The 27869-nt window shown below is 43.6% G+C and overlaps 1 protein-coding gene across 1 annotated transcript; it reads right to left on the bottom strand.

The window, feature by feature from the left end:
- Positions 1 to 2949: 2949 nt before the first annotated feature.
- LOC311496252 (actin-binding protein WASF3-like) lies at positions 2950 to 18593 on the bottom strand (the record flags this gene model as incomplete). The annotated part of the gene is made up of 10 exons (XM_084556031.1): positions 2950 to 3196; positions 3333 to 3748; positions 3869 to 4171; positions 4857 to 4990; positions 6380 to 6424; positions 6941 to 7009; positions 8685 to 8802; positions 8897 to 9050; positions 13950 to 14084; positions 18461 to 18593. 10 exons carry the CDS (start codon positions 18591 to 18593, stop codon positions 3039 to 3041), a joined length of 1665 nt encoding a protein of 554 aa, XP_084412157.1. The 3' UTR covers positions 2950 to 3038.
- Positions 18594 to 27869: the final 9276 nt, after the last annotated feature.

The raw sequence follows: 27869 nt of genomic DNA, 5'->3' as shown, positions 1-27869 counted from the left end.
CGTGACCGTTGACCCTGGGCCAGGATGACGAGCTTTGTGTTTACTTGTGGAAGCGTATATAAGACCACATCACACAGTCACTGGCTTTGAGTTATGAATGACTACAAAAAGAATACGAATACAAGCTAAGTAATGGCATGTGCTCTTGCATTACTGTTCAACGCGCTGATATGGAGGCCGCAGTTATCCCTAAACTCAGACAAAGTCTGGTGGCGCTTGTTTTCCCAAACCAGCATAACCCTGGGTGGCAGTGTTGCCAGGTGTACGATAATTATCGTATTTGTACGATAATTTGGCCCTCTGTACGATAAACGATCAATAATCCCAAAAAAGGCCAAAAATACGATAATTTGACCATTCAGTGAATGTGTGGTTGTAATCGGTTGTAATCAGCCTGTCGCAACTGTCTGTCGGATTTTTTTTGTGAACCCTGAAGGCATCTCTTTCCATGTGACAAATTTCAAGCCAATCGTGCTTTTCTAAATGTGAGCTTGCCTCAGAACAACGGCAATGATTGGCTGAATAGTCCGCTGCGCCCGCCCCAGGAAAAAAAAAAAAAAAGAAAAGAAGAAGAAGCAGAGACGGCTCGGCCCGGTCTGGAGAAGCGCGGAAAAGAAAATGAAAGAACCTGGAGGAGGAGGAGAAGGAGGAGGAGGAGGAGGAGAAGGAGGAGGAGGAGGAGAGGCTAAGAAAACGGCGGGGCAGAGTCGAAGTAAGCAGCATCGCCTACAAATTTACAGAAAAGAGTGGGAGAGCCAATTTGCCGGGTGGTTGAGACCTGTTGCAGGCTCGGAAGGCAAAGCTTTTTGTCGGTGCTGCAAGACAGAGCTGGTGGCCGAAATAACTGTATTAAAAAACCACAGCAAATCAAAAAAACACAAAGAGAAAGAAAAGATATTAGCTCCAACACAAAAATCCATAAAACAATGCCTGCAAAGAACTTCTGAAAAGGAGAAGCTGGAAACAGCGGTAAAGACTGCTGAGGTCAAGCTGGCGGGGTTTTTAGCAGAGCACAACATCGCAATGAGGGCCACAGACCATTTGGTGGATGTTATCAAGGACATATTTAGTGACTCAAAAACTGCACAAAACATGTCACTTGGCCGCACAAAGGCAACTGCCATAGCAAAGCATGTTATTGGTGACTGCTATTTTGAGAGTCTGTCTGAAATCCTGATGAGAAAAAAATTCAGCATCCTCATCATGAATACTATTTCCCTTTTAAACCTGGTGCTATGTCTATTTCCTAACAGTGGGTGGCCTCCAGGCCTCATGATTTGGCTCATTAGTTCCCACCCGTCATTGTTTATGGGGGACACGTTAGCCTAACGCAACTGTGGGGCTGCTGATGAATCCATTCCGTACCAACGCAAAGCCGTGAGTGCCTGTTAGATGCTATTCAACACTCGAGTGACTATATAGCGCATCAATAGACTTGTTATTTTGATTATGACGGGTGTACGATAATTTCCCTCAAAATACGATAATTTTATGTCTCTGGTACGATAATCCTACATTTCCCACCTGGCAACACTGCTGGGTGGGCGGTGTCTTTCTTCACAGTTTTGTTACAAACTAACGTACGTCACAATCTTAAAGGTATGAGTTTAAGAACTAGGTTGACTTTTGGGAGTTTGGCTTTCTAATCACTTCACCCAAAACTTTACCTTAGAACCAGCATCACATTTCTCAATGCATGTCCTTTCTAGTGCTTTAACTGTAAAACCAGGGAAAGTTAAATTTATATTTAAGCCGAACTACAAATTACAAAAAAAAAATCTAATTAAAATTGTCATTTCTTGTAAAAAAGTTTAAAGATCTTCTCAGCATTTTTAATTCTACTTGTAATTATTGACGTGTTACCACTGAATAGATTTTTATTACATTTTCCTAGTGTCCTTAAAGGTTTGTTTGTTCCAATAATAATATTAATCATTTTTAAATAGTTTTTATTTGGGATTATGATCAGTTAAAACAATGATTTTCACATATAAATAAACCTCTCCAGTTATATATGTGACTATACTGTACAAATGTGTCAATTTAGTCTGTTTTTGATTTGGCTCATGTCCATAACCAGTGATAAACAGTTATTAGCTCTTTAGCTAGCTTTGCTAACGTCCTCTGGAAGGCAAACAACTTGTGTTGGAGAACTAAGATAACCGTAGCCAGCAGGCTAACGCACTAAAATAAAGCTTGGTAATAGCTTGATTAGCCAATTAGCATTTTGTCTAATAGTTAGGTTTAGCTACAATTAGCCATTGTGCTATGTATTCAACAGCTCACACACCAGCCAGAGCTCTTTAGACTGAGATAATATCGGTTAGTAAGGACAAACAGTGGACCAAACTCCCAAAAGGCCAGCATCTCTTTATAAGAGTGCACATGTTTCATAAACAGGCATGGCCCCGTAAAGCAGACTAATTTGCTAATAAGCTAATATTTTCCCCTGATTATCCTGGATTGTTTCCATAGATTCTTCATCATTTGGCAGATAAGTTAAGATTGCACTATAATTAGTTTTTTTCTTTTTTGTGCTATACCATGTGTTTTGTAAACACAATACCCCCGCACTCTATGGGGGCCCGCCTACCTACAGCTTGAGAACCTGTAATATTGCTAATGATCACCACTCAGATATGAAGGAAGAGAAGCGCATTTGTTTTTCACAGCTAAGTGTTTTAGGATGAGCAGATGGGGGCGAGAGGGCAGTGAAATGGTGTTTAGTGTGTCGCACACCCTGGGTGATTAGACACAAATACCTCTTGCGTTCCAGTTCGATAATAGGCGTCGCCAGGGGCAACCAAGCAAGCTGAAATGATCAACCTGTTGCTGAGTGTTCAGAAAAGGATGCAACAGTTGATTTCTTTTCAGAACTTTTCATGTTAAAATGTTAATAATGAACATTAAAACTAACCAGATCCCATCATATCCACCTCAGTCTCACATTTCTCTCCCTCACGCTCTCCGTTAGCTCCACCCACCATGCCCCCCATCTTTATCTCATTCTCTTTTACTTATTCATTTAATTATTTCTCCTAGTCGGACCACTCGTTCTCGTCGAGCTCGGAGTCGTCATCGGACTCGCTGTACTCCACTGCGATACGCCGTGATAGGATGGTGGCCACATCGTTGCCAACGGGCTCCCGCTTCGCCTCCTGCTCCCTCTGTTCCTGCACCTTCCTCAGCTGGATACCTGGAGGGGACGGAGGGTGGATGTCTCAGTGCCAGAAATTCTTATCTCAGAAATTCAAAGAATCTAGGTTTTCTTTTAATAGAAATATTAGTGTGGATACATTTATTAAACTACCAAACTTCTCACACACACTCACCTCTACGTATGGCAGCCAGCAGGTCGGAGCGTGCGTCGCTCATCGGGATCATCCCCAGCATGGTGGACTTCCTTGCGGAGGGCGCCCCGTCCACAGCTGACTGACCGACAGCGACGTGCTGCGGAGACGGGTGGGCCAGGTGTCCCGCGGGCACCCCCGGAGGCGGCGGTGGAGGGGCGGCCGGAGGTGCGCCTGAAGGTGGGTGGGAAGGGGAGGGCACGTAGTTGGCTGGGGGAGGAGGAGGGGAGGGGGAGTAGGGACGGGAGAGGGCGGAGGAGGTCGGGGGGACGGCGGAGGCAGCGGCGGAGGGCGGGGCCGTGGTGGAGTCGAAGGCGGTCTGGGCGGAAGGGATGGTTGGGGGAGGCGGGGGAGGCGCTGGTGGGATATAGTACTCTGGAATAGTGGAGGGCTGGCCGCTGGTAAGGGAGAAGGACAACAGAAAAGAAAAGTGATTTTGTTGCCATGAAACCCACAAAGCTCATGAGACACCTTGTAAACCTATCATTTTGTCCAAACAACTAGATTAAGAAACTTACCCATGCCCGGCCCGGTATTCCTTGACTGACTGCTGCCTCGGACCGTTAACTGTGGGATCTCCTCCTGCCTGGACCCCATGTCCCGACGGGGTCCTTCCCAGGGAGGCCACATGTCGACCTGGTGGTGCTGCGACTCCCGCTCCCGGCGGCTGGTTGGCCGGCCTGAGGCCCCGATCCAGCGACTGGGTCTGGGCTGCGGCGCTGAGGTGATCCCTGGCGTGGTGGTCAATGGGGTGGGCGGTGTTGGGGGCCTGGCCGGAGGGGTGGTTGGGGCTGGCCGGGTAGGAGTCGGACGCCATTGATCTTTTGGAGGAATAAAAAAGGTTTACAACACAGTAATATAGAGAATTGAATACTTCAGTTGCAGTTGCATAATTCAAGCCCTCATTTAGAAGTTAGTTGTATCCATAATAGAAAACATAAAAATATTATTAAGAGGCATGTGTTCTGTGCCATAAAAATGACCAGTGTTAATATTTTCATTTTACATATATATCCTGCTTTCATCTTATATTACTTCCTGCTTTGCTGACAGTGTTTTTCATGCCATGCCTGATCTTGTGTCACATTTAAAATTTCATCTGCTATGAATTACATTCTCCAGAAGAGGGCAGCAAAGACCTTAACACAACACAGACAGCAGGTCAGTATGGACTCAGTCGCTACGGTGTATTTTATGGGTATGCGCTTAAATGGACATTAGCATTGTTGTGATTGAGCAACATATATCCCAATAACACTGTTACAGATCACCTTAGAGGTCCCTGCTCACATGACCTTATACATGACCAGTATAGCTGCTTGGTCTATACGGCGTCTTTCTTCCAACATCCCATCCTTATAGCTGGGTTTGTAACAGTATAAAATATTCGTACCCTCCCCTCAAACAGTAACTCTACATATGAGCGGTGATGTGTGTGTGACCAAAAGAGGCAGGACCTCAGACCTCACACCAACACTACACGGACAGTTTTTTTTGTTTGTTTACCTGCTATCAGGGGACAGCGAGCCTTCAGAGGACATGCCGTGGTAAGGAGAGGGAGTGAGCCTGGCGTCTGGTCTGAACTCTTTGTCGTAGGCCAGGACGTTCCACTCCTGACGCCGGTTGCGAGCCTTACGCACCTTCAAAAGTAAACCAGAACAGAATAGATGCAAATTTGGTGTTTTCTCCTGAAAATCTCTCATTTAAGGGATGGTGTTGTTAAAGTTTACACTCAATGAGCTGCCATAGTGCATATATTACAGAGCATTAGCACAGCTGTACCTCTCATACACCCCATTAGGGACTCTGTTAATAGACACTGGAGAGTGTCTTACTGTCTCAGTAAATGGCTTAAATATACATTTGCTAGAGACAGGTTTAGATTGATTAATAGCTCTATATAAAACAATAGTCTCTGCTCTTAAGATTTAACCATAAATCTTTTTGTTTTGGCTCTGTGTCATATTTTCTTTAATTCACTACATTGATTCCTGATGCTATTACATAATTTTTTGTCATTACCTAATGAGAGTAAGGTTAGCTGAAGCACTGGTTATTTGCTACTGTTGCTACTGCGAATATCTAACAATTTAAAATGGATAACACATCATATTTCGCGAATACTAAAGATTTTAAAGAAGAAAATGACTGCCAGGAGGGAACAAGGCACTGTATCCAAGAGTGCAAGAGCAACGCCTTGGTAAGATCAGAAATGGTAGTGACTAGCTGCAAGGCTAACAGGCAAGTTAACCTGTAATACTACTTCCAGGCAAAAACAAGCAAGCTCACCAGTGCTCAGTACCTCTCAGGTTAGCATGCTGCTGCTAACAAGGCTAACATAGTTTCATTTTACAGACATACTGTATCCGCCAGTGGCGCCTTCATCGTAATTGGGGTTGTGGTAAACTGAATTTAATGAATTAACATGCTGTTGTTTTAAATGCTGGTGCTGCTTAAGGATATTAGCTGGCTTTATGCTAATCCTTAACATAGCATCTATAAGCAGTAGGGCTCCTACGAAGAGTTATTTTTTTTTATATTATAGATTATTGATTTTTTTCTAGTGCAATCAATTAATCACTAACCTATCTTGAATTACACTAAAATAAACCATTTTCACCATTAAACAATTTAAACTTTGATACATCGAAACGTTTTACTGTATTCTGTCGTTATCTAGCCTGGACAGTGATTTTACTTTAATAACTTGTTGATTTTCAATTGGAAATGCAGCTGTTTAATGAATTCCCCCACTTGACAAATGAGTTCAGGCTCAGTGGCAGTCAGCATGTTTGGGGATGGTCGTAAATTGGGCAATGTGCAGATGCGTTTCGAATAAATCAGCGTATTTACAAGTTGTATGGAGGTATTAAGACACTTCCTGTTAAAAGGGAGTTTTTCCTTGCCACTGTTACCGTCATAGAGAGTTATAAGCTGCTCATTTAATACATATACTGTTCATATATTTCTGATTTCATGCTTGTGTCAAACGGAAGTCGACATGTGGCAATAATAATATGATTACTGACCTTCTTCACCTCTCTGCTTGGATCCTCAACCTGCCTCTGCTGCTCCTACAAGAGACGGACAGATAGAGGAGCGGAGAAAAGCTCGGTTATTGACCATCGATTCATCTGGTGGAGGGGGGAAAAAAACTGGACCCCATCACCAGCTCCTTCACCACAGGGTAAATTCACACCGAGACAACCCCACACACTAGTCTACTCATCACCACCCACTCACTATTGGGCAACACAGAGACATTAGAAAACAAAGGACAACGGAGCCAAAACTTGTGGGAACACAGGACGGCAACCAAACCAAACACGAGAGGGTTAGAGAGACGGTGAGGTGACAAGCCAACGCAACACGACACCGACACAAACAGAAGGGAGTGCGTGTGTGTGTGGCTGTGTTTTTTTTTTTTTTTTTTTTAACTTTATTCAAATACCACTGTTGAATATGTGTGTGTCTTACCAGTGTTCAGACACCCTGTGTGATAGGTGAGCGTGTAATGTGTGTTAGTGGGATGTGAAGGGGGAGAAAGGTAAGGGCGGGACGGGGCAGGTTAGGGGTCGGGGTTGTCTTACAGAGATGGACAGGGGGCTCCTGGGTGGGGCCTGTCTGGAGTGGGGCCTGTCAGGGTGGGCCGGACAGCCCTATGGAAACATGGGAGAAAGACAAGCTGGTGCGTTAGACTGAGCAGAGGAGGAGGAAGAGGAGGAAGGGATGGGGAGGGGGAGGGGGGCCCCTTCCAGGGAACTAAAGATAAATTAGAAAGAAGGAGGTGCTGTAAGAGAAAAGGGGCAGAGAAGAAGAGGCCATCCTCCTGCCGCCGTCTGGTATTCAAACATGTCATTTTTTCAAGCGGGAAAACTTACACTATGCTTTTCCAGGTTGAAGGGAGGGAACATAAAAACATGAACAGCATTAAATTCAACACAGATATGCAGCAAACAGGTACAGCAGCAGCTGTTCAGAAGGTTGGACAATGACTGTCGAGAGAATGAGATAACAATCAGAACAGACTGGTCTGATCAGAAGACATTTTAAATAGGCCTGAGAGTGGTGGTGTAAGGCTTTGATAATGGCTGGAATAAATAGTTCTTTCTGCTCAGGTAATCATCAGGTGACATGACCAGTTTTCAGGAGGGGCAGAAACACGGAGGTAGCAAAACAACCAGCTGTTCAAATAAATGTTTAAAAAGATGCCAAAAGCCATGTCAATGTCAACGATGAGAACACAGAAGCATCTCGGTGTTTGAAAATAAAACTAGGAGAAAATAACTCCTTCTTCTTTTATATTTCCAGCAGATGTGATGTTCCACAGGGGGCTGAAGTGCTTTCCTCATGTCTATTGTGATAGATGTTTTGGGGCATGTAAACACATACAGTATATCTTAAATAAATCGCATTAATCTTGTCAATGTAAACGTAACCAAAGACCTAGTGAAAAGAGTTGAATTAAAATGAACTGGAAGAGACAGAACCTGAATATGAGTCACAAAATGCTAGCCATTCAAGTGGTAACACTGACCACAACTTGCAAGAAGGGAGCTGCTAGACAACTGCTGGTGTCTTGAAGCCACTGAAGCTAACAGTTTAGCAATCTGACAGCAACTTTATGTAGGAAATGAGGCTTTTATAACTCTATACAACAGAAATACAGTTTATCAATTTACCATTTACCTCCACCTTTTCTGAAAAGAGTAGTAACAACTTCTGAACCTGGACCTTATTAAAGATAAGGGGTTTGTTTATGTTTTATGGACTTTTCTGGAAACACGACAGAATTGGAAGGCAAAATTATGCTGCCTTCACATAGGGTCGTGTTTACCATGGTCAGAGAAGTCAGAGTTTGTGAGTTTCCTTTGTAATATTATAACATGTCTGAGTAAATTGTTGACATTCCCAGCAGCCTCATTCTTTCATTATGACATTAACTTAGCTGCTCGTTAGCTAACATTAGCTTAGCCTCGGTCAGGAAACGGAATTAAAATCCTTGTGTACATACCTTTACATATTACTTCTAGGCTCATTCTGTTGATGTGAATATAAGTTAGAGAAATTATTAAATATTACATTCCCCTTAAGTCATCATTTTTGTCTCCGGATATTGAGTCTGCCCAACTGCTGCTGTATCAATAACCGATTACACAACGAAGCAAAGCTCAATGGCGAGTACAGTAAGATAGGAATGCTTTAACTAAAAATGGCCAAAAAAACACAACAGATTAGCAAAATCAAAGCAAGAAGATGAATTTCTTTTACTGTTCCGTCACACTCTCCGTCTTCTGACGCACACACATACATCCCCGCTAACACAAAGCATACCTTCTGCCGCCTCTTCTCTTTGCGTTTGTCCTCGGTGGCCTGGAGCATCTTCTCCTTCCACAGGTTGAAGAAGTAGGAGGGGTCGGTGTAGAACTTCAGAGCGTCCTTCTTGTCGTCCCTGCGTGGATGAACAAAGGAGCAGGTGAGAAACAGATAAAGACACAAGTCCCTAAAAGATTGGTAAACTACCAGCAGGGAGCTAAATGACCGACCTGTATGGACTGAGAATGTTGAGTGGAGGCGGTTTGTCGCAGCGGTGGTACATCTCCACCACAGGGTTGGGCACAGAGGTCCTGGACACTACCTGCTGGTCCTGAATGGTGCTGCTCTTAAAGGCCTTCCTCATGTTGATGTCCTGCAGGGAGACTAGAGGCAAAGGAGGAGACTTTTAAAGAAGGAAACAGTAAACAGTACAATGGCAAAATCCTACAGTGGACAACGTAAGGAATAGTCCAAAAATGGGCAGAATCACACACATCTTTAAAGTTTATTTATGTGTTTGTTGTAAATGTAGAGCTAGGGAGGCTCCCCCCACAAAGCCCAGTCTGCTCTAACTGGTAAAAAAAACCAGTTTTGGTCTCTAGCTTGTATTTCATCATTCATGACAACTGTGCGTGGTAGAAGTTTTATTTAACTTGCCTGTTTGAAGTGTATCAATGCTTTTAATTTATGCATAATTTAAGTGAGAGTCTTTCTAGGCTTCAATCGTCCTGCCTCATTCATTCGCCAACTCTTGCAACCCTTTTTAGAATTAACCGGGAGTTAGGCCCTGCCAAGATGGCAATGGCCAGATCCACCAGACTGAGCTTCAAAACTACTTTTCAGGACAAATGTTGGTATTTGTCCAGCTTTACATATAGTCAACAGATATAACACTTGCAACAAAGGACGTTGTAAATGACTATATGAAATGCAATCAATATGAAAAACTATTTAATTTTGAACAGGGCATGAGCATGAGCCATGCATTTGAATAATTTGGCCAACAGGAAGGTCCTTCCTGGTTACTGGCTACGCTTCGATAAAATGGTTGCATGAAAATTTAAATATTTTGAGTGGGGGACGACTTTAAAAACGTTAGCGTACCCTGTTCTGTGTTTCCATTGTCTTCTATTTTCGAGGAGTGCTTCCACCCCAAGTTACCAACACTGCGCTCAGACGTTACATAGATCACGTAGGCTACAGGCTGAACTTGCAGCCTCCACCCCCAGATTAACGACCCCTTCTCCTTTACAGGTAAAGCACAAAAACAGATGTGCGCTGCCTATGTGGAAGCTATTAAGCGCTTGCTTTGGGCCATTCAGACGAGTTCCAGACATTTAATGTCACCCTTATATGTGTGGCTTTGACACTGAGATTTATGGGTTTATAGATTTTGTTGAACTGCATGCTGGGAACCCAGGAAATTGCTTACAGAGGCAGAAGTACAGGTACTTCATAATAAAATATTACCATAGAACACCTATCATTAGCGTCTGTTTGCTTATGTCTGCAATTGCTTGTTGTAATATGCATCTATTGATGGCAACTATAGATGGTAACCCTCTATAAGCCCCCTGTAAGTCCCAACAATAATACACACTACACATGCATAGAGATTAATGCACAGTGTGTGACAAACACATACGTATGCATGCCCGTACAAAGAAGGTAATAATAGGACATCAGGGACAGATTAGTCTTGGAGCTTGTTGCATCGGCTTAACAAGCATCTTATGCACACAACGCACACACTGCGGCTACAAACAGGAGCCTGGTGGTTTGGGAGAAAGGGAGAGTGAGAGACACACAATAAAACACTACGGGTATGTGTGTCAATCCCTTAACCCCAGAGAAGACTTAACGCGACGCTATCCAGGATCAACCAGATGGCTCTACACACACAAAATCAGTGTCCACCAGCCCAAAACACGCTGTAAGAAAGTTAAAGCGTGTCAGCGTGACATATGTTCCTGTCGGTGATTTATTTCAGTCTCCGTGCTCATGTGTGTGTCTTTCTTTGTCAGGTCGGGTTTAACCCTCTGAAAGCGAAGATTCAGGACTTAAAGGTGTGATTGGCTGTATGGTGTGTGTGTGTGTGTGTGTGTGTGTGTGTGCGCGCGCTCTGTCTTTGATCACTCCTTCCTAAGCTTCTGTCCCCGCGGCCCACAACCAGCAGCTAATGCGACTTTCATTCAGACACGTCTTCAAAGAGACTTGGATCTCTCTCCCTCTTCCTCTCACCCTCCCTCTCTGACCATGCACTCTCTCTCCTCCTCTGTCTCCTGTCCCACACACTGATGTCATCAGACCTGCCGAGCAGACAGATGTGTTCATTACTGTTAAAAACCAGTCTGATTAATGAACCTGTCCATCTACATCTACTTGAAGTCACTTGGAAGCTTTCATATTCATTACTTCCCTGGTTGATTTCTTTCTGACCTCCTTCCTTCTGTCCTTCCTTCCCTTACCTCCTCCCTCCCTCCCTGCCTCCTTTGTCTCTTTCTTTCCTTCTGTTTTTTTTAGTACCCCTCTTTCTTCCCTCTCTCTCCCCTTTGTCTCCCTTCCCTTTCTGTCTTTCCTTCCTTCCTGCAGTACGTCGATCCTCTTTCCTTCAGTTCTTTCTTTCCTACTTTTTTCAATCTTTTCTTCCCTCCTCCCTTTCTCCCTTCCACGCTCTCTTTTCCCCTTCCTCCTCTTGTGTCTCCCTTGCTTTCCTTCCATCCTCATTCCTTCCATCCTCTCTTCGTTGCTTCCCTTTTCTCTTCCTCCTGTCCGTCTTTCTTACATCTGTCGTCCTCTTCCCTTTTTTTCTGTCTTGCCTTCTTTCTCTCGTCCCTCCTCTCTCGCTTTCTTTACACATTTCTTCCCTTTCCTTTTTCCATTACATGCTCTCTTTTTCCTTCCATTCATCCTTCCTCTCTCCTCTCCCTTTCTTCCCTATCCTCCTTTGCTCCCTTCCCCACATCATCCTCTTTCTTGCTTTCTTATCCGTCGTCTGTCTCCTTCTTTCCCGCACGCTACTAGAAAATATTCATGCTGTAATCTACCACGTCAGTTTACAGATACAGGAAAAAGACAAAGAAAAAGAAAGAAAGAAGGAAAGCGCGAAGGACAAGAAAATAAAGAAGAGAGGAAGGGAGAAAAGACATGTCTTGAAAGAGAAGACAGCACAGTAACAGATGAGTGAGTGAGTGAGTGAGTGAGTGGGAAACGAAGGACGGCCGGACGGTTTGCGCGTAGGTGGGCGAGGAGGCACAGAGACGAAAGGAGACGGAGAGAGGAGATGAAAGAGAGGGAGCGAGGGCGGAGGAGAGGAGGGGAGAGGGAAGAAGAGAGGAACAAGACGGAGGACTGCTGAGCTTTTCCTTTTCATCGCCGCCTGTGCTGCTCTGATGCTGAATGTCTGCGGCCGACGTGCTGCAGAATGACTCGACAGTATCAGCCAGGATACAGGGAATACAGAGAAAAAGAGACAGACAGAGAGACAGAAGAGACAGGGAGAGAGGTAGTGAGAATAAACAGACAGGGGAGGAAAGAGAGAGAGAAAAGAAAGAGTAATGAGAGAGATAGACAGAGAGAGGGAGAGAATAAAGAGAGGAAGAGAATAAAGAGACGGCATACAGAGAGAGAAAATAAAGAATAGAGAGAGAGGGAATGAAGAGAGAAGTAGAGGAAAGGGTGAGAATAAAGAGACAGGGAGAGAGGAAGAGAATAAAGAGAGGAAACACCTGGAGGGGGAGAAGAAAGAGAGAGAGAGAAAGGGAGGGATAATAAAGTGAGGAAAGAATGGAGAGGGAGAGGGAACACTGAGAAAAGGAGACACAATAAAGAGAGAGAGAGAGAGAAAAAAAAGACAGAAGGAGAGAAAGAATAAAGAGAAAGGGAGAGAGAGAATAGAGAAGGAGGGAAAGAGTGAGAGAGGAAGAAATAAAAGGGAATTAAGATAGAAAATGGCAGAAGTAAGAAAGGAGATAGAAAAGAGAGAAGGAAGCAAAAACAGGCTGGAAGGACGGAATGGAAGGAAGAAAGAAAGAGAGAGCAGGTACAAAGAAAGGTAGGAAGAAGGGATTTGAAGGAAGAAATGGTTGGGAGCAAGGAAGCGAGGAGGGACAAGAAGAGAGGGGGAGGTAGAGAGAAAACAGACGAGCGGAAATAAGTGAAATGAGGACAGGGAGCAGACAACTAGAGGTTACTCACATGTCACATTATAAAGTGAGTCAGCTCATGCAGATCTGGATCAACACTCACCATGACGCTGTGTGTCTGAGTGTCTGTGTCTGTGTGTGTGTGACTACGGGCCTATCAATTACTGCATTAAGAGAATTGACCTTCAGAGACAGTGAAGAGTGTAATGATGGAGATAATGATTCAGACTCACACTGCACAAACAAGCACGCACACAAACCTGGGAGGTTTTTACAGACTGTGTGCATTTGGAACAGTGTGTGTCCTAAACACACACACATGAACACGCACACACACACGCACACACAGAGAAAGTGGAACAGGTTGTTGGAACGGACACAGCTGAAGGGCACATGCACAACATGGCAGGGCCATTCTGACATTTCTACCACACACACTTCCTTCCTTTCCTCTTTCGTTTATTTCCTCCTGTCCTTTCATCTTCCTTTCTTTCATTCTCTCTTTATTTCTTCCCTTCTTTATCGCTTCCTTCCTTCTCTCTTAATCCTTCTCGGTCTTTCTCTCTTTCCTCCTTCCTTCCCTCCCTCATCACCTCAGTCTTTCCTCTCTCCCTCATTTGATTTCTTCTGTCTTCCTTCCATTCCTCCCCTCTTCTTTCCTTTCTTACTCTTTCCTTTGCCCTATCCTTCTGTCTTCATTCTCCGCTTCCCTTCTCTTTCTTCCTTTTTCCCTTCCTTCTTCTCTCCTTTCCTTTCCTCGTGCCCATTCTCTCGTCTTCCTTACGGCCTTTCTTTCTCCACTCATCCTTCCATCCTATTCCCTTTCTCCTGGTCTTTCTTTTTCTTTTTTCTCTTTATTTCTTTTAATCTATCTGCCGCCCTTTCTTTCTCCTTTTCTTTCTCATTCCCTTCTTGCCTCGTTCTTTGCCATTTCTTCCTTCTGTCCTTTCTCTTTCTTCTCTCCATTTTCTCTCTCCTTCCTTCCTGAATGCAACTAGAAAATATTCATGCTAGTGTTTAAATTACACTCGTCATAATCTTGAGGAAGAGGGGACCTTTACAGGGTCACACAGATGCCGTTTCTATCCTTTGTGAACATTTGAATTCATGAATAAACACGCGACAAAATGACACCCACCTTCCTCCACAGTGGAATCCAGCTGGGTGACTTTGACCGCCAGCTGGTCCACTCTCTCCTGCAGGCTGCTCATCCTCAGGTAGAAGCTGTTGGCTTCGTTAAACAGTTCTCCAAAAATGTCCTCTGCATGGCGACCTGCACAGAAACAAACACACACGCACAGTTAGGGTTCAAATTTGACTCCTTTCATCCAGGCAGATTCACACTTAACACGTTCGCCAGCTGAGCTCTTCTTCACATCACAGGATTTGATTATTCGCAGAGAGTAGAATCAGCGGGGAAAGTGTGTGCAGAAGTGTTGGTGAATGGTTCCAATAAAACGTTTTCATTTATTAACCGTCACGACAGCATAAAGTCTTATTCAGATAAACTACCCAACCTCACAGGTAGTCACCGCGCTAACATCAAACAACATAATCTAAAAATGAAGAGTGCAACGAACACCTCAGTATTAAGTAGATTATTGTGCCAGATCGGGGAGAACTGAACAGACCACCTCACGTGATCTCATGGGGAAACGGATGTGAACTAAACCTAGACTGGAGTGAAACATTCATTCATTCATCTTCTGTACCCGCTTATTCCTGTTAAGGGTCGCAGGGTCTGCTGGAGCCTATCCCAGGTGTCATTGTGCGAGAGGCGGGGTACACCCTGGACAGGTCTCCAGTCTATCACAGGGCTAACACAGAGAGACAGACAACCACTCACACTCGCACCTATGGCCAATTTAGAATCACCAATGAACCTAATGAGCATGTCATTGGACGGTGGGAGGAAGCTGGAGTACCTGGAGAGAACCCACGCAGACACAGGGAGAACACGCAAACTCCACACAGAAAGGCCCAGTCGGCCCATGGATTCGAACCCGGAACCTTGGAGTGAAACAGCTGGCTGTAAATTGACTGAGCTACACTCCAGTCCAGTAGGTGGTGCTAATGCAACTGGAAGGTGGTTTGTCAACCAATTATAATAATAATAATAATAAGAAGAAGAAGGAGCAGAAGAAGAAGAAGAAGAAGAAATAAGAGGAGAAGATGATGATCAACAACAACAGAAGAAGGAGAAGAAGAAGAAAGAGAGGAAGAAGGAGGAAGAGTATGAGAAGCGGAATAGGAAGAGCAGAAGATGATGATCAACAACAACAGAAGAATAAGAAGAGGAAGTGGAAGGACAAGGACCAGAAGGAGAGAAAGAAGGAGAGTAGGAAGGAGGAGGAGAAAAGGATGATGAAGAAGAAGGAGGGCACGGTGAAGAACGTGAAAAAGAATGACAATAGGAAGAAGGAGGAGGAGAAGAAGGAGGAGACGAAGAAGAATGAGAACAAGAAGGAGAAGGGAGACCAAAAAGGAGGAGAGAAGAAGAAGAAGATATTTTTGGGGGGGAGTCATCATAAGGGTGTCTGTTCTTCATTCAAAACTGGAGGTGATATTTTAACTGTCAGTTTTAGTACGTGCCTACAGGAGCACGCTAGCTAACGTTAGCCTAGAAGGCTGTGTCGTAAAGTTTACTGTTGCTTGGCAACACAGCGTTGGCTGCTTTGTTTCCTTGTTGACTTGTTTCTCTCGTTGGTTATTGTTAAATGACCCAGATTTTAAATTCTACATATAACACATGGGCAACCCCAACAGCTCTGGAATCAGTTCTAGAGCTTTAAGAGCGGATCTGCAAACAGGTCGCATTCAATCTCTTTAGTGAGTGAGATCCAGACCTGATTTCTGGATGAAAACTCTTGTAGTCTGAGCCCAGGATTACCACCTTTGCCCTGACTAATTAATTCCCAGCTCTCTACTGACAAGACTTTTCTTTACAGGGCATTGCGCCTGCTGTAATAGCCGTCTGTATTCAGAAATAACTGTTGATTCTTTTGGGCAGACTGGGCAACAGGAGTCGTTGTTTGAATTGGGCAACATCTTCCATCATTCTCAGTGTGCTACAGCTCTATGCCGTGCCTTCTCCCGCCGTCTGTCTCAGCGGGACGGGCCGCCTCCTGCTGAGCACCTGTCGGACTGAATACTTAAAAGGCCTGTTCCGTCTATGTGAGAGTGCGCGAAGGTACAGATATTAAAATGTACTTACGCAGATGTAAATGCCACAGCCACATCCTAAAAAACCACATAAGATGCTCACACAGCAGCCTCATAACCTCAGCGCCTCTCCATCTCTCAGCCCACACCATGACAGATGGAGCAGAGGCAGAGGCAGTGAGCTGTCGCTGAATTTAATTTACTCTCTGTTTATCGAAGTAGTCCTTTTCTTCACAAAACAACCCAAAAAATACATGCAAATGAGGCACGCAGGTTTCCAATGAAATGTTTAGGGTGAGAAATTTCAAGAGGATACAGAGGAGAGGACACTAAAGTACAGAAGACACTGTAAAATTAGAGACAAAGCATTAGAAACATGTTCACCTGTGTGCTCACCAGCTTGGAAGTACCTTTGACCGTTTTATAAACTGGCTACGTCATACTCATCAGCAAACAACTGCCGAACTACAACTAATCAGCATGTGGCTTATTCACACTCAACCCAAGTGATCTTGAGGAACATAGCTCTGAATTGATTGGCTTTTGGGTGTGATTGCACTTAAATGCTAAGGATGACGGAGGAGGACGCTGGGATGTGACTGCTGCCGAGGGTGCCTGGCAGACACGTGACCTGACACGACGGAGTGTAACCACCAAAGAGCTTGACGACATGGAAGGACCAGAACCTTGAAGTGTTTGTAGAGTTTCTTGTGTAGTGAAATCAAGTACACAGATATCTTTTGTAATATTCTTAAAGTGTGAAGCTTAAACATGCGATGTGTATGTTTAGCCATGGTAGCTAGCAAAGATCAAGCCTGTGAAAGGTTAGTGACACTCGGTCAGAGGCGTCTTTCACAAAAAAAGAATGTGACTGTGGGTGACTTCTCTTGGACAAAACTGTTCTTGACTAGTTTGCTATGAATTCTGAATAAAGAAAGACATCTTTTAACCTATAAAATGACAGGTTATAATTTGAATTAATTATAATTTGAAGATACAGTGTGTAATCTAGCGGTGGGAGAAATTACACTGTAAAAACACCATAAGGGTAATTACACCTTCCTCACCGCTTTCTTTTTTAGAATGTCATCCTTTATCTCAACGCTGAGTTTCTTTTATATTTGGAGCATCAGAAACCTTCTTGGACAGAGCATATAAATATTGGTAGTGTATGTACGGAGCTCACTCTTCTTGCTGTCATTGCTCTCTATTTAAAAATACTGTCAAAAACCTACCGCTCCAAGCCAGTTATCAGCATGCAGTGGTAGGAACCAAAGCTGTGGACGATAAGTAACTGAGGCAAACGTTTGGGGAATTCTGTGTTGTATCAACTGTATCAGTCTCTCCCATTTTTGGTCTCTTGCTGCATTATTGATGCTTGTCTCTTCCTCTTCTAGTGTTACCGCTAGAGAGCACGGACTGTATATAAATATGGACAATGACAATCCCCACTTCCTTGCACTGGCCAAACTGAGGCTATTTTCCCAGGGATACGGGCGGCAGCATCTTGTGAATTTGGAGCCAGAATCTGCACAGTGGAGCCACGTTATCGATGACCCGCCCACACTTCTGCCAGACTCACTTGCGTTTTTGTTTTTTGTGTTGTGATTAACTGTTTGCTCTACCTCCACCAGTTACAAAGAAATGATGGCTTATACACTGTACTTATTTATTTATTAATTCATTTTGTCCAACTCTCACGGTCCTATGAGACCACTTCATGGAGCTTCACAACTTGCAGAGATCATGATGTCACATCTTGTTTCTATGGCATCATATAACTAACTAAAACGAAACTTAACAGAAAAATCGACACTTGAAAGTGCATCGGCATTATATTAACTACCTGAAATGTATTTGACGTGTATTTTAGTGTTTTGATTTGGCCCAAGTCCCATCCACTAACATGGAGGGGGTGGAGCTTATGACCTATACTGCAGCCAGTCACCAGGGGGAGCTCTACTTCCTTTGGCTTCACTTTTGAGGAGCTGTTCAAGGGTCAATGTCCATCTTTACACAGTGCTAGAGACAATGAAATCATAGATTACATCTGTAACTTTTGTTACTCAACCATAGGATCAGCGAGCCTGTAGCCCAAGCAACAAGGAGTCCAACCTAAAAGTCGGATTGGTATGAGTTTATTTGGACAAGCTCCACACTAAAGCTTTAACAGTTACAATGATACTCATAACAATAGAAGACAAACCCTGTTTGGAAAAACACTGCAGTCACATCCCAACAACCTCTTTCCCTTCTCATTGCTCCACTACATTGTTGGCAAACCACAAGCTATGAGTCGAATATCACCTTTTTAGTTCTATTTTTTTGTTTACAGCAGTCAAACTTGCATTAGTTGTAGACCAGCCTATGTCTTTGGGGTGCTGGTCTCAGATTACATCATTAAGCGCTAAAATGCTAATGCTAAAACGTTTGATGTTCAAATATCAAGAGAAACAATATATTCATCCTGAACTGCAGTATACTCACTCAGACTGCCCAGCTGTTTGATGATAGCTGCTAGCGTACTGTTGGTTACACACTCCAACTCACTGGTCACCCCATCCGGCAGAGCCCCACGGCACAAGTGCCTGGGTTCAATATTCCTCTTCACCAACGGCATGCTGGTCTACACCTGAGGAAGCGATGAAGAAGGACAGAAAGAGAAATAATTACGTTATTTTGTAAAAATCACCAAAAACATGATCCAACATGCCCAAATCTGGCTCTAAAACTGCCTGACTACTGCTGGGTATCTTTGTAAATTAGCTAACGTGCTGTTGCTCATTATTTAAACCTCCTGTATGAAATGTGAGTACATTAACAGCACAACAGACGAAAGCTCAGGAGAAATGGGCTGATGTTCAGCCGCGAGTCTTGATGGAAATGGAGGTGTCATGTCCGCTGTGGGGCGCAGCAACTCATCACGCTGCGTAATGTCAATGCGGCTGGGAGCCAAGAGCCAAATGAGATGGAAAGAAGTTTCTAAATAGCGCTAACGAGCCACAACCACGGCCAGAGTAACCACAAGGGGCCGAGGGAGGGAGACGGGGACGACAGCTGAGCTGAAGACGAAGAGGAAAAGGAAAAACACAATCTATGGGAGGTGGAAAGAGTGGTAAAGAGAGAGTGGTTAGGTCACAAGGGAATAGCTCCATGTACTGGAGATCATGTATGTCATGTAATGATGTGAGCCACATACTCCTGTGCTGATTGAAAGCTACCAGGAAAATGACCTTATTTTCATTCAAAAATAAGGCTGAAGAGAGATGACTGTCCTGAGCCCAAACCCCAAATATCCAAAAATGAAAGAATGAAATATAACACTGTATTGGCACAACTTCCTAAATAATACTAATAAATGTTAATAAAAATGTTAGAGAGTTGTTTATAAGAGAACTGAATGCATCATTGTCTACTGTGCTGCATCTCCTTTCTTTGATACAAAAGAAAAGTGAGGAGGAGAAGCTGCGATACCAGCAGAGTCAAACACGTGAGAGGAAGCCGCTCAGCTCGCCTCGGTTTGGAATGAATCCTCAATGTGGGACATGCTTGTTATTTTTGGAGCGGGGTTTTGTTTGAGTGCGTATGCATGCCTGTGTGTGCGCCTCGGAATTAAAGTGCCTTTTCGAAGCACGCTCGTGAAAAGTGTGTGCAGTGGGATGTGTCTTGCCGGGGTCAGCGCTCTGGGAACGTGCCATTCACACAAAGGAGCAGTTTGTCAACAGGCAAGGCAGGCAACTGCTTGGGGCCCGTCGATAGGGCTGAGAAATGTTAAACTACAGCAGTGGCCATGTGCTAAGTTTATAACAATAATAGGAGATCTCCATAAGGGGCCCCCATCTGACACAAATCTGCACATCATTACATGTCGTGTGCATGACTCTTTAGAGTAGTTAAGTATGACAACCGTGCCCAGTTCAAAACAAACAGAAGTTATCACTCTGGGAGTTCTTTGACGGCTAACACTAGCTAATGCAGCTAGCAGAGCAGTGTGTCCAGCTCATAGACTGTATATAAATATGGACAACCACTTCCCTGCATTGGTCAAACTGATGCTATTTTCAGCTGCCTGTATCCCTTTGCAACGCCATCTTGTGAGTTTGGAGTCTGAACTGTACGGTCTGAGAGTGCAGCCAAGCTATCGATGACCCGGCCACACCCACATACTGCGCTCTGCTCTACCCCCACCAGTTACAAGGAAATGTAACACAAGGGGTTCCCTCTCTATACACTGTATTAATTAATTAATTAATTTATGTTTCCCCTCAACTCTCACGGTCCTACGAGACCGCTTCGCGGAGCGGTAGTCATGGCAACCTGTAGTGATCATGATGTCACATCCTGTATCATCATTTTATTTTGGTCCAAGTCCCATCCGCTAACATGGAGGGGGTGGAGCTTATGACCTATACTGCAACCAGTCACCAGGGGGAGCTCTACTTGCTTTGGCTTCACTTTCGAGGAGTTGTTCTGCCGTCCATCTTTATACAGTCTATGGTCCAGCTCTGTCGTCTGTGACCAAGTCTAGTGTGGACATTTTTGTCTCGGGCCACAGTAGACTCTACAGTCACCTCTACATTCACACATCACCTCAAACGCTTCCCGCACAACGGCACAATTAATATTCCTGTGGTAATGGAGGCATCAAAATGCATGTCAGAAAGCGATCCTTAATCGTGCCAACACTTACGAAGCATGAAATGTGTGTGCGCTCCTTAATTTGTTTGCCCAGACTGAAGCACACATGCCAGGTTTAATAAAAAGTGACTAGTTTGTCCTCTTTACGTCTCTCTCTCTCTCTCTTTCTCTCACGGCCTCTCGCTCTTTCGCCCTCTAACAGCGTCTGACGTTCAATTACACAAACCACCTCAGTTGGTTCTGGCTCATCTTGAGTGTGTGATCCGGCTTTCCCTGTTCGTGAGCCAATATCTGCCTCCTCCTTCAGCTGTTGTGAATAATCCAACACCCGGGCTGTTTAATAATACATACACCCTCCCCATCATCCACCTTTACTGCCTCTTCATCTCTTATTTGTCTCATCTGTCGGATCCCTCTCCACTTGTCCTGTTTTTCCTGCGTATGTTCTTCCCTCCATTTCTGCCCAGTTTCATCAATAAATCAGTGAGGGTCAATATATTTTCCTCTGTCTTCCTAGTGCATAGCACAGAGTGGGTTTTCCCCACTTCTTCCCTTATGAATGTGTGTGTTTAGAGAGAGATACCTGGGAGATTGAATGCGCGCACGAGATTCTGAGGCCAGTTAGATGTAGCTCTACATGCATGAAAAGATGTGGATCCTCCCTCGCTCTGAAAACACAAACACACATGCATTGACTGCCTTTTCACCCGGAGGCACTTAGTCTCCTCACACAGGCACATTCAGGTCAGCTTCAGGGCAAAGTGACATCAGTCTGATGTGCTACAGCACCCAAAGAAAAGACAAAGCCTTAGAGTGAAGGAGTATCTATCTAATGAATGAAAAGCTTTTCTTTGTAAGTCTGGTGCATAATTGAGATGAGAATGGAGTCGTGATGCGGCTGGATAGAGGAAACAATAGAAGACGGGAAAGTCACAGAAATTCTGTAACACGATGAAATTAATGATTGGAAATTTTGGCTGCAAATTATTTCTTTTAGTTGTTGACACATTTACGCTTACTGATCTTTCTTACGTCCAGTTAAAACAGTTCACGTTCATGAGATGGGAAATTCATCTGTGAACTATATCCCTTCAGGGGCTTTTTGTCTTTCTAAATTCCACCACTCCACCAATAGCAACGCAACATAATCCATCAGTTGGTCTTGCATTTAGACTAAATAAAGCCTGGACTTCTCTGTTGGTCCAGTCCCGCTAGTTTTGTTCTATTTTTTTTTAAGACTAATCTTAAGAGCAATTGTTTACACTGCAAACATTTTACCTATGTTTGCAAATTGTTTTCAAACTGCCGAGCCTAGGCTGGATATATGTTCAACCAATCACTGTACACTTACATTGCTCAGTATTTCTGTTGTGCTGGGAAAGTGCTGACACTACAAACTGACATCAAAGAACTATCAGAAACTAAGGCAGACTGTGCCTTACGTCTTCTGTGTCTGGACCAAAATGTTGCTCTTGAACACACAGTTAGTCTAAAGCCGATGGCCAACTGGTACATACTTATGTTATAGGCCTACGTGACAGGAAATAACTCTTAATACCAGCAGGTGGCAGTAGTCTGTATTCGTCAATCAAAAAGCGCTATACCATCAAAATCAAAAGAGCTACTATTAGCTTGGAGGCTAAGAAGCTAGAGACAGCAAACAATGGTACAAAGCCTTCCGTGTGTTCGCTTTGAACAGGCTAACAGGCTGCCGACTGGGTTTGACTGGTTTCAGTCCAAGGATGCACCTCCAAAACTAGGGTCGTATATGAGAGAGAGCCCAACAACAGCCAACAACTTTCCAAATCAGAACTGTTCAGTCTGACACTAATTTTCAGTGCACATGGATGTGTTCTAATGTTTCCACCATTAAAGTATCTTGCCCAGCGTTTAACATGATAAATACAGTAAACTGATTAATGATTACATTTGTGATCACTGATCCTGTATGTGTGGGAGTACTCAAGGACTGAAAAATGAAGCAAATTTGGAAATGCTGAAAATGTACTTCCTGAAATGGCCACTTGGGGCTCCGTCCAAATGCAAATTTTCTTCACTCATGACAATTGGATGGTGCGGAGGTCTGGGGTTGCCTAAGCTGCAGAGCAATCACTCTGTGTTTCAAAACTGCCCTTTAGGAATCCTATGGCTGACGGCACAGATGGCCAAGTCCATTATCCATATTTGTAAACAAGTTGCTAATAAAAGCATTGCTCTATAGCGCAACTAGTGGCCAACATCTCTAGAGGTACCTTTAAAGTACCTCTTAGCAGCTCCTTACATTGACCAGTGTGATCAAAATGACAAAAGTGGCAGGGCTCGGGAGAAATGTCAATAAGCGTTTTTCCCCCAATTGCTAAATTTTTAGCCTTTTTAGCCTCAAGTATCACAAAGTAACCACATTGTTGCAGACCTCTAAAGCGAGAGTGTAAGGACTGTGTATTTCAAGTTGTGTGTACATTTGTATTCTATAATTTTAAACATTTCAAGGCTTTTTAGGACTAGTGGACACAGAGGGAAGGAAAAAAAATTAACAAGATGACATGGAGGAGGAAGGAAAAGGGTAAAACTGTGTCGCGGAGCCATGGGAGTGTTGTCATGGCAACGCGCTGAGGAATCCGCTCTGCTGCTCAAAAGTGGAACTCGCTGCGTCTCTGAAAATAGTATGAAAGAGAGATGACGGGAAGGGGACAGGATGGCTTGAATAGTCAGAGAAGGAGGGAGAGGAGGAAGGAAGGAAGGGAGGAAGGACATCCCCGTGAAAAGCAGAAACTTTAAATTCTAAGTAGGTCTTGAGAGGATTTATTGCACTCTGACAGCTGCACTCACAACAAAGAAGAATTTAGGCCGCAGCACCAAGATAGCAACAGAGGATTTTGTCAGATTCTGAAAGGTCAACGCAGATCAAAGATTTGTGTGAGGAATTTTTTTAAGGACACTGCGGAGAAAAGTTGCAGGTGCATACATTAACATGTCACAGACTATTAGTGGCTAGTTGCTAGAGTCTTGAAAGAAATGTGAGCGGCCATGGCTCCTTCTTTATGAATAAAATTGATATTAGCACAGAGGAATTTGCCAGTGAAGATGATGGATGTCAAATGTTCTGTTCAGTGCTTCTCTTTTTTTTGCTGTGATTGATGGTTTGTTATTCAAAGGGGATGCCAGTTTTGTTTCGTTTTTGTTCTTCTGACATTTTGGGGAATTAGTTTATTGATTGGGCCAATCTCCGGTGCTGAAAAATTAAATTACCTGCGGGTACCACACTGCAGTGTATCACTCCCCATAGACTTCCATGTTAAAATGTCCACATTTACAGCATAATTAGCCATGTTTACAGCCTGGTATAACAAAACAAACAATTTCTTTGTCTCCAGTGCTAATTCTTCCATGAAGGTGAATATTTTGCCATTGTTTAATTTTTCCGTAGGCTGGGCATTCTGCATAAAAAAGGCTGTGGTCGCTTCAAGCAACAGGTTGATGTCCTCACAAGTTGCTAGCTATCTGACTAGACATCCCCCACGCACCTCATTGCCACTAAAGCCACTCCTCTTTGTTCATTTTTGAAGTAGCTTGCTAAAGATGGCGGCCACCAGAGCCAACCATATTGAGCTTCAAAGACATCTCTTCGTCCATCTTTACTTACAGTGGTTTACTGAAGCTGTTACCGGGGGTTAGTCAAGAAGATGTCCACTGTTAAATTTGAAGTTAGAACCAGGAGCTAGTTTAGCTTAGCTTAGCTTAAAAAAATAAAAACAAAGGCTCTGCCCAAAGAAGATGAAGAATTAGCATTTCAGATACACAAAAAAATTCTTCAATTAAAATCACTTTGATAAACACAACTTCAGTTATTTTTTCTATTTTTGATCACAGGTGACAGGTATTTTAATACGTGGCTATTGGCGCTGACCCTAAACGAGACACAACCGCTGCCTCCAGGTTTCAAACCAACTTGTGAGCTTTATATTACAGGTTCAACTTTCTAACCACATGGACGCCACAACACTCACTGCAGGTACTCTGTGACGCGACTAATGTGCTTGTGTTTAAAGTTCACCTCTTGGTCACTGCTGTTCATCACAAGTCTCCCTTCCCTGTACCTACATTTAACACCTCTTCCACATCCTCCTCATAATGTTTTAATGGTTCTGGGTGTAATTACAGCTGTAATCAGATAAGATTTTAACCCTCTGATCCAAAGCTGGCCACAGCTAAGGGGATGCCGAGATGTCGGACCAAACAACCCCCAAGTCTGAGTATTGCACGGAAACATCTCCCCAGGGAGTAGACTTACTAAGACTTAGCTTGGTCTCTGCACAGAAATCCAGTTCATTTTAAAATGTGTTTTGTAGTATATTCTTTTTATAAGTAGGTAAATGATCTCACTTGCATTGCTTTATAGAGACAGATGATAAACAGGAGACGTATTAATTACTGTCTTTAACTAAACTCATCATTGCAGCAGGCGGTCAGGGAAATATCAGCTAATGCTATTACTGCCCCGTCTGCTCAGCCATGTAGACTGTGCACACACCCCCTCCTGTGCTACACCAAGCCATGTCTGCGTCAGTCTGTTCTGGAAAAGGTTAGCAACCTGCCCCCCAACCCTGTCATACCACCCCTCCCCTCCTGCTCCACAGAAGCGACCTGTATAATCACAGCTAATTAGCGTTCTACAGTAACTAATGGAAATGACAAGCCCTCATCCTATGTAATGATATAATTAGAGTATACTGCATGAGGGACCCGGGAAGATTCCCACTGATGTGACAACTAGCTGGTGCTGTTTAATGTTTTATTGCTATAAATACACTCACTTGACAAAACATTAGGTACACTAATGAAAACTGAGATTGAAGCTTGTTACATACTCCGCGAGAAGCAAGAAATTTGTTCTTGCTCCTAGGGCTGCGAGAACAAGAAAAAAGTTTGCTTTGGCCAGGTAATTTTATGCTTCACGAGAAAGTCCAGAGTGCCGAACTCAGGGGAAGTCCTCATAGGCCCCTCCCACTGCAGCATACGTCACACGCGCTAAGCATTGTGGGAGATGCGGGAGATGGACGCACTTTTCTTATTATTTTCGGGTTTCGTCCAGTCGTTTTGACGACCGTGTCCGTCGGATCGCGCCGTTCATTCAGTATGTACCCACACACAGTATGCCAATCTCTACTCAGGAGAGATTAGTGGTCACACTATGAATATTAGAATAGTTGTCGGACAAAAACACAATAAAAAAAGTAATGCCCGGTTGATGCACGAGCTGCGAGAACTCCCAAACGAGGGCTGCGAGAACAAACTTCTCGCGGAGTACGTAACAGTCCTGCATTAAATCCTCCTTCATGACTGTTCTAATGTTCAATTTACGCTGAAACAGTGTCAGAAAGGTGGTAATTCAACTACATGACCATTGGAATGCTAATGCACCATCTAATTATTGTATAAACTAGTCGCAACAAGCTTTTACAGAACATCGGTGGCACACTAGCTTTTCGATGCGCTAATGCTGCTGAAAGCAAATTTGAATGGAAAAATCCAATTTAAGAAAAACTAAAAAGATTCAAAGCTATAAAAACTGAACACTGCTGTTTAAATCTGATCTAATTTTCCATTTTCTACTACACAGACATCAGGCTAGATAAATGGTTATTTCATTTCAGAGAGTTAAAACATGAAAATCAAATGAAGACAATGCCAGGCTGCTTTAATAAAGAAAACTTCTTTTTAGTACAAGGCGTTTCCTCATTTAAAGAACACAGGGTAGTGATACTTAATGCGTCTTCAAATGCAAAGCAATATCTATGTCTCACACAAATGACTCTGAGCATAACACAGTCCTTAAGGTCCAACTAATTTTGTTGTACTTAAGCTACACAGATGTTTCTGAAGGAAGCTCTTCTCAAATTTAAAATGGGTCTGCTAATGATCAGAAATATATTGCAATCAGAATAAAAATGCTTCATGTGACCACCTCAATCACAACAGACTGGTCTGACCAGAAGGACTTTTCAATCAGACTGTTCAACAGGAAAATATGATCTCCTAATAACAACGGAAACACTGATTGTTTCTCTCTGGCTGGAATAAATCCATCCCTTCTGAGCATGTTTGCTCCACGTGGGCTACACATCAGCAAGAAACATGGAGGCAGGAAAATAAGTGTCTGAAAAGACGAACAAAGCCAGAATCAATGTGGGCAGAAACCGTGGCTCCATCTTGGCCAACTTCTATTAAATGAATTCAGTGTGTTGCCAGCAGTTGAGGGGGAAAAAATCTTCCTGTTATATTTCAAGGAGATTTAAAGCGAAAGCACTTTCCACATGTCAAGAAGTTCTATTGCCGTTTTGCTGCATGTAAACACGTGAATCTTATCAGATCATTTTATTTAGCGTCCACGTAAACTGTTAAGTTGGGACGTCTAATTCAACCGGTTTCAGTCCAGTTGAAGAAATATTGTTCACGTAAACGTAGTCAGCGTTGTGTAAACTCTTTAAACCAATAGGAACAAGAAGTGTAGGTCACATGTGAATGAAGAAAGCCAGCTTACAGATGCTAAAAATACTGACTTATCTGACTTGTTTTGCTCTTCAGGAACTTCTTGTTAGCTTGACATTTATCAAAACGCAAAAGATTCTGTGTTTAAACTTATGGCTTTTGATGTGACTTGGAAACCAGAAAAGTGGAATACTGAAAAAAAAAAAGATATCTAAACTCTTTTACACTTCATCCAACAACATTTGTCTGGATCAGGCATCTCTCCAGCACCTTGTACAGTCAAAACAAACAGTTTGAACTCCCTGTAATGTAGCAGTTAGGATTATAAACCGGGGCCTGATTGACAGTCTGGGAGCACACAGCTCTATGAAAACAGGAAAGTGAGCCAGCACAGCGAAACAGAGCTAATGTTTTATTCTGAGTCGGGATTACTCTGGTTTTGCTCCGCAGGCCTGGGAAGCCCTCAGCTTGGTGCGACGCCAAATGTCAGCTAACAAAGGCATCAGCGAAGGAAGAGCAGGAACAAAGCTCAAAATGAAACATTAGAAAATGACTGGGACCGTGTCTCGGCTGTGTGGTTTGATGCTGCATGGAGCAGACTGAGGTTAATAATAGAAATCTGAGCCGTAACAATGTCAGTTCCAGCTTCACCCCCCCCCCCCCCCCCCCCCCCAGCCTCCTTCTGGCCTCTTTTCTCCTCCTCCATCCTAAACTCTCCATATCCCTCATTCCCCCTCCTGCTCAGGCATCGCTCTCTTTGATGTCTGCA

The sequence above is a fragment of the Chelon labrosus genome (assembly GCF_963514085.1).
Source record: "Chelon labrosus genome assembly, chromosome: 1".
NCBI classification, from domain to species: Eukaryota; Metazoa; Chordata; class Actinopteri; order Mugiliformes; family Mugilidae; genus Chelon; species Chelon labrosus.
This window is presented reverse-complemented; position numbering and strand designations above follow the sequence as displayed.